The 10,584-nt window shown below is 37.5% G+C and overlaps 1 protein-coding gene across 1 annotated transcript; it reads left to right on the top strand.

The window, feature by feature from the left end:
* Positions 1-4,540: 4,540 nt before the first annotated feature.
* On the top strand, positions 4,541-10,197 carry LOC104072095 (sodium channel protein type 5 subunit alpha-like; the record flags this gene model as incomplete). The annotated part of the gene is made up of 5 exons (XM_009588100.1): positions 4,541-4,795; positions 5,806-5,924; positions 7,511-7,618; positions 9,189-9,317; positions 10,106-10,197. Coding segments are annotated over exons 1-5 (703 nt in total), but the record flags the coding sequence as incomplete, so codon positions are not given.
* Positions 10,198-10,584: the final 387 nt, after the last annotated feature.

Genomic DNA, 10,584 nt, shown 5'->3' with positions numbered 1-10,584 from the left:
GGATTTTTCAGCACTCTTCATGTGTCTTAATTTGTATGTTTACTTATCATTAGCTGGTCTGTGCCCTCAGTTTTGTTGATTGCAAAGAGGGTATAGGTTAGCTAGATCAGCTGTTGCCATCTGCTTTCATTCAGATGCCATGCTGGGAGACTCAGAGGACTGGAGCTCTTGGCCACGTTGTCTAGGGAAGGTAAACAAATTTTGGGCTTGAACCTGGAATATTCAAAGGATGGTGCCACAGCTCAGTTCAGGTAAGGTGTGATGTTCTAAAGGTGGGAAACTAATACGCAAATATGCTGATCATTGTCTGCCTTGGCAATCTCAGTGGAGCTACGCTGGATGGTGTTATTCAGACCTGTGAGATGTTTCTTGTAGGCTGCTATAAATAGGTACACTAAATGGGCTGAAGTAGGTATAGTATTTGTTTTCCTTATATAGAGGCATTTGGGGGGGGGTGCTTTTTACCTTTCAAATTAATGTGATATTTTATTTCTTTTTTATTATTGCAGTGGTGCGTGGTGGGAAGACAAGGCGCAGTGGGCATAAATTGAAACAACAAGGGGTCCAAATGGATTGAGACAGTCAGGTATTGGAACCGGTTGCCCAAAGAGGTTGTGCAGTCTCTGTCTTTGGAGATTTGCCTGGATAAAGCCCTGACCTCATAACTGACCCATTTTGAGGAGTAGGTTAAACTAGAGACCTCCTGAATTCCCTTCCAACCTGAATTATTCTATGATAAAAAAATTACATGTGTTAATATACAAAAGTTATTTCCATACATGTTTTAAAGATCATTAAGACAATGTCAGTTTGGTTTGATTCAATCATCTGCCTCAAAATATAGAAAAGTTTTTGAGGAAAGAGTAGAACAGTTCTACAGAAGCTTTGAACTGCTGTTAACTAAATGTTTCCTTATTCAGTTCTAGAAAGATTTGTCTTATCTGCTGGAAATTCAGATGTAGAAAGATGCAACACAGCCCAAGTCTACCGTAGTAACTTTGGGTGGTGCAGTTGGCATGCATATTGATGTTCTTGGCTCCTGAAATAATTACTGGAGATACAAACAGCTGGATCAGTCCAGAGTCCCTAGCTTTGCTCCAGGCATTGGATATTATCACTGAATAAGATGCAAAATTGTACAAAAATCAACTACATTGAAGACAATAATAACATTTCAGTTGTTCCAATAGGACAAGGCTTTTCACATACAGTCTTCAAACAACTGCTATTCCAGTTACTTAAGAGATAATTTCTGTGCATATTATGAAAGCCTTTTTAAACCAAAGGGACGGTTTTAACAGACAAGAATTACAATCATCCAAGCTAAAGAAAAAAAAAAAAAAAGTAATAAGGTAATCCTGGCCACTCTGATCATACTAATTACTTTGGTCATGCTGATCACAGTAATTGTCAACATGTTTCCACCTCTTTCCGTAATAGATCATGAAGCCAGGAAATCAAATAATTGAGAACAACTTTTATTCATTAACTGAAGATTGAATTGGGGTGATTGCAATAGCAAGAAAAGGAGAGAAAACATCTTTGACAATAACCTTGTTTCCTAGTCTGTCTCAATGAATATTCCTAAAGAGAAACACATTTGGAAGAAAGCAGCCTTACTTCGGAAAGCTATCTAGCTACACATTTTGGTATTTGAGAAATAATTCCTAGAAAATACATTTGACAGCTAAAAAAAAAACCATAAATGCTTTTTTTGTTGTTCTTATTATTATTCTTCAATCATGTTGATTTCATTCAGTATTCTCTGGTCTTCAGTCACTTGAAGGATAAGAAAGCTTTTCATTTTAAAAAGATATTAAATGTCACATTATTTCGTAGGTATTTCAAGTCTTGAGAAAAGGCCAAAATGATACTTTGTTGCTTCTGTGACATCAAGGGCAAAAATGGTTTTGCATTAACATTTTTTTACTTCTTTTGGTCAAATTGCTAAATCTAGCCCATACAAAAAACTAAATACATTTCAGCTGTACTTGGTATGCTATCCTCCCTGAGATTAGGAGTAACAGAAATTATTTTTGGGATATTTTTAAAGATGCTTGAATGAATCAGGAACATTTTTCCTAGATTACTCTATTTTTAATAGTCATTAGATTTTATTCAGGACAGGGCTGAGTAGCTCAGAATTGCCCATGAATGAAAAGTGTAGTTTAGGCTTCTACTCCATGGCTTGCAGCTGCTATCAATGGAAATTTTGCTACTGACATGTGAGACAGCAAGCACAAGACTTTATTTCCTTTCCTTAATGTTTGTTCACCTGTGGAGCAATTTATAAAACCACCTGTACCAGGAAAAGCTCCCTTGCCTGGTTTTTAGCTCTGGCTAAGGACATGCAGACTCTATGCGCCCTCATGTTTTCTTCTATTTCCCCATCCTTGGCTTTAGCCAGTAACATCTTGTCTTCCTAGATTTTGCTCTGCCTTCTAATAGTCTTGAGGGAGAACAGTGTGACAATCAAAGTTTCTTTTCTGGGATTTGAAAGATCGTCTCATGGAAGAGAGAAAACTCTTGCAGAAAACAGCAAAGAAATCTGCAACAAACCCAGAATTTTAATGGCGAGATCAGATTTTTTTTGAGATCAGATAAACTTTTATGGAAGTGCTGTGTAGAGGGATGGGTATGTTTGGATGATTTGGCACAAAGCAGAATAAAGTAATTATTGTATTCCCTCCGTGCATTGCACAGAAATTGTGTCATTTCATGCATCATTCACAGCTCTTATTACTGATACCACAACATCTAAATTACTCTGAGCGTAGACGGAACAAATACCATTTTGGCTAGCTGAAGACCTGAAAACTTGGGAGTGGATGTTATTGTTTTCATTTTTGCTATAATGCTACACACAGCTTCCAGGCTGTTAGCTTGATCTTGAAGAGTGTAAAATAATGAGTATTCTTGCCTGAATGTCCTATTTCTTTTCCAGAAAAGTTGCTATTTTGTGCTGGAAGCAAGGATTATTTTTCGTATTTATAATTTTGTGTGCTTATTTAATGGGACAGGCAGGCAGACTACAAAAGTGAAGAGATTTCTCTGCAGTTAGTTTGTCACTGGCCTCCAGCCGTTGTTCTCATGGCAATGGTTTCCTACAGTTCAGTAATGTGAAGACAGTTGAAATAATGTTGTATCTGAGGAGAACTGAAATGGCATTGCATGGTAGGGGAAGATACAGGGAGTCAGCACACAGGTGGTAAAATTATTTATTTTCAATAAAACAAAGCCTCTTGATTCGGACTTCATGTTTTCCTGGGATGTCGCATATAGTGCCTGGAAAGGAAAGGTGGAAGAGCAGGTCAACTGGCAGTTGTCCAGTGAGGACAGCTTAAAATTTCCAAGATAAGCTCTGACTGCTAGTTATGGAGTCAACTTTGAAGGACACATTGAAGTGGTGGTGGCAGCTTCTGGATGGAAAGACCTGTGCCTCTAATGTGATGTTCTTCCCTGCAGACTCAGCAGTGATCCATCCTGGGTAAAGTCCTCAACCAGATGGGATCATTTCACAGTCTGCAGGTGGGACTGCACTGACTCAGTAGCTCCATGACTTTCTACTGAATCAACAGTGTCTTCCTAGAGGTCATAATCAAAGAAAATATTTTAAAGAAATCTCCTTACAGAGCTTTTGAGTGAGTTTAGCACAAGGATGGAGGTCTGGATCATCTTACTTTATGTACTGTTTTCGTTTTTTTCACTGTCAATACACATGCACTTCATGGCCTTGCTTTGAAGCTTTTCACAGTGTTAAGGTAGAAGATTGGATTCACTGTACTGCCAAAGTATGGACTCAGGCAGCGTTTAGTTGAATGGATCCTACCCAATACCTGACCAAAATTCTCTATTAAATAATGCAAAGTATTTTTCTAGTATAATCTCACTTTTGTTGTTCTGGCAAGCGGGCATAAAATATAAACTTCGTGCTTGATACTTGTCAAGCATTTTTGTCCACCATGTCAATCGGTACGGACTATGGGTCATGAGTTAAATCTTCTGATGCCTGGACACTGCTCATTCCTGTGCTGACACCACCAGCGTGGTTATCCATCTGAGTATTTACATCGGCACTAGTTAATTTAATACTTGGTCCTTCTGTTGCAGACGCAGTTTCCACATATTTGATGTTGTTGCAGTTTGACAGGTTTTACTGTCCCATTTCCAAATACCGGGTTAAACCAGCACCTTATTTTTTTTCTGAATAATAGCTCAAGAGCATTTAGGATAACAGGTGTTTTAAATGAGGTGCTCTAAATACACTCTTAAGTTTATAGAGGTCTGCCCACATCCTGTCAGATACACATAATTTAAAGAAAAATACTGAACAGACATCTCACTAAAAAAGGTATTGATCATTTTTTTTTTTTTTCCTTTTTAGAATCTGATGGCTCGAAAAGTTTATTATTAGCCATGCATAGGCAACCAGTTGTTTAATTTTCATAACTTACCTGTTTTGGAGTTACTTGACTTCCTTTCTACTTGTTTCTATTATTTGGACAGAGTTAGTGACAGGAAGAGAAGAATGAAATGAAAAATGGCCGAGTTCTTACTACCTGGTACCAACAACTTCCGTAAGTTCACTTACGAATCCTTGGCTGCTATCGAAAAGAGAATTGCTGCCAAGAGGAATTCTCGAAGAAATACTATAGACCAGAAACCTGAGGAGAAACCACGTCCTCAACTTGACCTAAAAGCTTTCCAGAAGTTACCAGCTCTCTATGGAAATCCTCCTCCAGAGCTCATTGGGGAACCACTGGAGGATCTCGACCCGTACTACAAAGATCGTAAGGTTAGAGCCAACCAAGATGCTTGGATTTTAATTTGGTTTATTGTGTTGCTAAGAAAAGTTTATGTGAATGATTTATCAAACAGTTTTGCTTACATTGCTTTGGAAAAACTACCATCCCTTTCTAGGTTATAATAATGCAGGCAGTTGGCACAGTTGAATGGCATGCTGTAATCTTCTTAAAAAAAGCTTAATTTTGAATTATAGGAATTAAATAAGATGAACTTCATTAACGTTTGAATCAGAATGGAAGCAGAAAAAATAAAATGGATAAAGGAAGAGAAAAGGATTTTGAGTCATACCTACAAGAAATGATGATAATTTTGCAAATTTTCTTAAATTCCATGGTTTGAAACAATGTGTTCCTCTCTATATCAATGCTTATGCTCCACTTACATGTACAATAAATGATCCCCTAAGTATAAAAATTATTATAAAACATTTACTGATGAATCCTTAAAACCTACTTATTCAAACTCCATGTTCTAGTCATGAAGTATTGAAGAATATGATTTTCAATAAAGAACAGAGAAATGGGAACTAATCCATTGGAAATTATGCTTATTGCTTGAGAAATTGTTAATACTTTTAACTAATTTCTACAGTCTTAGAGCTAGAGGAACACTATCAACAATAGCAAATAATGATAAAGGCTGCAATTCTTCCTTCCACCTCTGTACATCTTGACTCAATAAGAAGCTCAATTTATTTTAAGAGAATAGTCATAAGCAAGATTAGTTCTGTGCACAACTCTTTGCAAGTCCCAAGGTTTAAAAAAAGAAGTTCATGCTGAGGATTTTTTTGCAGCTTGATAATTTATGGGTATTAACTCTTCCATCAGTTTATGATGAAAGGATAGCAAAATATTACAAAGAGTCTTCCCATTTAAAAAAACAGACTAAAGTTAACATCAAGCTCTTGCTCATCACTGATACAACAGGATATAGTACAAAACTATGTTCTCTGTTCACTTTCCTGAAAGCTTTACTTCATGTTTCTTTATTTCTTTAAAGATTTTCATAGTGCTAAACAAACAGAAAACAATCTTCAGATTTACTGCTACACGTGCCTTATGGATCCTCAGTCCTTTCCATCCAATCCGAAGAACAGCAATTAAAATTTTAGTACATTCATATCCTTTTGTTGGTGGCATTCGCTCTCTTTCATTGCAAAGAGCTACGTAATCCTGTGCTTTTATATTTTAGAGCATTGAATGAATCTCACCTTTTCTTCACTCCAGATTACTTCTGATTACGAATTACTTCAGAAATTATTATTGTCTTGGGGCTCTTGTGCTACTTAGAAATAAGTAGTTTTGTGAGTACTGGGGATACTGAAGCCTGATTTTCTACAGTTTTGTGTTTTGAGAATGATCTCTGATGTTGATTACCTGATGTCTCATAAACAAGTATCTCATGCTGAAGTCTTTCTCAGTGAGAAGACTAATAAGATCTCTATCCTCTTTCTCATCTTCTGTTTACCCAAACTGAAAGAATTAAATTCAACTCATGTGCCAAACCTGATCAACCATTGGCCAATTTTAAGGAAAAAAGGCTGAGATAGGCAGGCACATGAAGAAAACACATAGAAAGACAAATTATACAAACTTTTTAGGAAATCAGATTAAAAAAATGTATCTTTGGTGTAGGAAAGTGAAGATTTCCAGGGATGCTGTTGCAGGAAATGCCTTTGGAATATAAAGGTAATATAGATCCCACCTCATACATCAAATTTAGGGGATGGGAATCACTAGTGTATTGCTCCAGTTTGGCACAGGGGAATGAGCAATACCAGAGCAATAATGCTGTTGCTTGGGGCTGAATCAGGCCCAGTGCAGGGTCTGTGGATTTTAGGTTTCCAGCCATCTCCTGGCTGTGTGGTGCTGAGTTAGTTGCAATGGGTCCGAAGAGGTCCTCGTAGCAGGGTACAGATATCCCTGGAGGAGTGATGCCTCTCATCTGAGGCTTCCCCCGGCAGCAAGTTGGCTGATACTGGCATTTCAATACTAGTGGTCCAGCTCCTGGGTTTGTGACAGTTTGACCATGTCTAGAGCTAAAGCCAGGAGATTTTTTTTGTGGTGATGGAGAGGATGGATGATGGAAAGGCTAGATGGACATCTACCTCCTGGATTGCCAAAACGTGTGGTATGACACAAGGCATGAGATTCATCTCCAGAGCCAAGTGCTTAAGCTTAGGTGAGCTACACGTGAGTTAGATGCCCACGTTCCCATTCATCCCCCACAGTCAGCAGGTCCCAGAGAGCAGCTGGGCAGCCCCAAGAGTTGGCTAAACATGGGCATCTAGGGTCCTTTGAGATACCTGCAAGTATCCTGGCAGACTTCACATTGTCCTTCAGAAGAGCACAGCTCTGCCAATTTAGAGTCAGGTTTGGGCTTCATCTGTGTGACCTTGGGCAAGTTTTTAACTTTTGTGTTATAAAGTGAAACTAAAAATGCATCCTTCCTCCCACTCTTTGAGTGGTTGAGGATCCTATTACCAAGTTTGCAATGCTTAGAGCAGCAGATCTCTAGCCCATACAGAAGTCCAGATGACACGAATAACAACAGTAGTGTGTTGTCATCTAACTCAAAATCAGCATATACATGTGCATGCTGTTCTTACATGTGCTTTAAACTCAAAACCAGATACTGCATTTATGACTGATAGTTACATCTCTGAATCAATGTCGCATTCTTTGCCTTCACTCCCGTGACTTACATTATTCACTTTGTTTATCATGTGCACTATTTTAACTAATTGTGTATTCATGGCTCTGACCGAGTCCTCTAAGGTTTCTCCATCTTCTTCGTGGAACAAGTATGTTGAGTAAGTATCTGTGGGTACGTATTTTTTTTAATTCTGTAGTTATATTGAATTATTGAGACTTATCTTGCCACTTTCACTCAAGACAGTTTATGGGGGATTTAGAAGGAAAGTTGCTTGTGTTAGGACTTTGTCATTTTTTTTGCTTTCAGGGAGTATTTTTGTCTTTAAACTCTACAAAAATTGTGGTGTTATAGGAAAGAGTAAGTGTAGATTAAGTTCTGCACTTAAACTAGCTTCATGTCTGCCCTGCTGCTCCAGTTTATTATCCCACTTTCTGAAGTTATTCAGTAATTATTTGCGCTTTACCCAGACACATTTCCCATTGTTGCTGATGCTGATGAAGCACATCAAGAGCTGTTGTCTTTTAAAATTCTTTCTAATAATATTGAAATGCTGAGTTTTGCTCTAATAAAACATTCCATCAGAAGCTCCTGGCCTGCAGGATGTTGTTAGAAAGTAAAGCTCTCATCTTCAGCACTGCCAACACTTGCAATGTTAAGTCACAGTAAATCCATGCCTTTGTAGTCACACTTAAGCTGGATAATCCCATGTTTTTATTTTCTTTAAAAGAATATTTCAGCTCTCACTTTTTCAGTTTGGCATAAAAATACTAGAATATGAACCCTGATAATTCTAACACCTAACGCAAAGGAAAAGATCCCAAAATACTTAGTTTTAGAAACAGCTTTAAAGTTGTTTCTGACTATCTCATGTTACATGACACTGAAACAGCTGGGAATGGCAAATCCTCATGCAAGCAGGAACAAGACTCTGCATGGTATTAATATACATATCTCCAGGAGATGCTGGGATACTTCCCTACTTACGAGAGCAGAAAGGTTAGATAAGAGTTGTATCTGCTGTTGGCATCAAAACTACTGTTCAAATGCTTTTCAATAATAATTTCAGAATACTTCTTTCCAAATGAAAAGGGAAGCACTACCTCCATATAATTTCTTAGTGCATTTGCTGACTACCAAATGAATGCCTTTTGAATTCCGTAGGGAGATTGCCCTCTTGTTGAAATGATAAATGCACTTACTAAGTCCAGAAGAGCTTTTACTGATAATTTTCCATTAATAAGAATAATTGCCGTCTTAAACTGAAAATCCTGTACTCTTGTATTTCTCTAAGTGTTTCAAACATTCTGCACAGAAATGGATGTTGTGTGCTCAAGGTAAATAATACACAGCATATCACACATTCACTTGGCCTCTTGAAACCAGAGGAAGATACAAATTTTGATCTTTATTTTAGCAACTAGCTAGGAGTTTTGTGTTTCTCAAATTATGGGGACTTGCATGAAAGAGTTTGAAAAAAATTGCTGAATGCCAAAAAACCATGTCACAGGTGTGCACATTTATAGCCATGTCCAGACAGTCAACTACTGTCTCAAACTCCAAATGAGTCAGATACTGATAGAATACGCTGAAATCAACAGCAGTCTTTCTGTTACTTCTCTGCAGCATTGGCTTGGTTTGTTGGCCTAGACAGTACATAGTCTGACTGTGTCTCTTTTGTTAATTGCTAATATTGCTGTTTTCCTTTGGTGCTTTTCTCCTTTCTTTAGATTTACTTTCACTGGCATTTACACTTTTGAATCATTGATAAAAATATTGGCAAGAGGATTCTGTCTAAATGAATTCACTTTCCTTCGAGATCCCTGGAACTGGTTGGATTTCAGTGTTATCGTTATGGCGTAAGTGGGAACATATAAAATATGGATTACCTGCGCTCTGTATTTGAAGTTCTTGTTGCTGTAGTGCAAAAGACTGTCTACAGTGCACAAATAAACCCCTGTGGGTCCTAACTGCATCTGAAACTATCTAGGATATTGACTCTTCCCCTTGTTTTGTTGCTCACTTTATAACAACAATGTATGAGTCTTCCAAGAACGGAATAGAGCTGTGCAGAGCAAGATATACTCTGTGGTGAATGTACGTGAACGGATGCGTTTCACTGATTGAAATGTAGTAGCTGGGCTGCCAAATACAGGCATACTGACCCTGTGAATGAAAGTGTAAGTTTGAAAATAGAGCGATGTGTATAGACACCAGGACAGTGGATTAAATCTGGGGCTCTTTATCTCCAAAAATCATAGTTTGAGCTTCGATTTTCAGTAATTAGAAAGCTTTTATATTGATTAGATGTAGCTACAGAAGGGAGATAGATAGAATCAAGAGTTCAGCCAGTGTTTCAGCCTGAAATGAATAATTTTGAGTGTTATCTTTGTTTATATTTTAAATACATGATACTTTAAGATGCTGACACAAAAGCAGCTGTGCACAAACCAAGAGCTACCTAAGGAAACTCTAATAATCAAAAAATGGGTTTCTATTTTATAAGTCTTTGGACAAATCCTTGATATGCAATTTATTAATACTTTAAATATGCTTGGAAGTATTGACAGTTAAGAATGACCACTGTAAAATAATTTCTCTGTTTACTCCGTTCAACCACTTGACGTATCACATCCTGACTTTACAGGTACGTGGGAGCCTTTAGTAACTTGGGAAGTGTGTCAGTCCTTCGGACTTTCAGGGTTCTGAGAGCTTTAAAAACCATTTCAGTAGTCCCAGGTAAGAAACCCTGTTTGCTGAATATTTTCTGCTACTTATAACCAATTCTTGACTCCAATCAAAATGTCGGCTTTTGCTTTTTCTTTTTTTTTTCTTCCTTTTTTTTTCCTCTATATCTTTCATTGGTTGCAGACACAGCTGAATTTGTGGACACAAATAGTGTCTCAGTCCACTGGCCCAACCAGAATAAATCAAGCATTAGAAACAATCTCGTATTTAATTTATTTTCATTATGCTTTTAAAGATTTTGTTAACACTTTATTATGTCGGTTTTACAGAATGTTCTTTTAGCTGGTCTATGTGTTATAGTTCAACATGACTGAATGGACTTTATTGTTAATGATCTTTATTATTAATGTGAGTGTGTGGAAGATAACTTCCTGACGC

The sequence above is a fragment of the Fulmarus glacialis genome, unplaced genomic scaffold (genome assembly GCF_000690835.1).
Source record: "Fulmarus glacialis isolate BGI_N327 unplaced genomic scaffold, ASM69083v1 scaffold44201, whole genome shotgun sequence".
Taxonomy (NCBI): Eukaryota; Metazoa; Chordata; class Aves; order Procellariiformes; family Procellariidae; genus Fulmarus; species Fulmarus glacialis.
The sequence above is the reverse complement of the archived record's forward strand: the minus strand, read 5'-3'. Positions and strand labels throughout refer to the sequence as shown.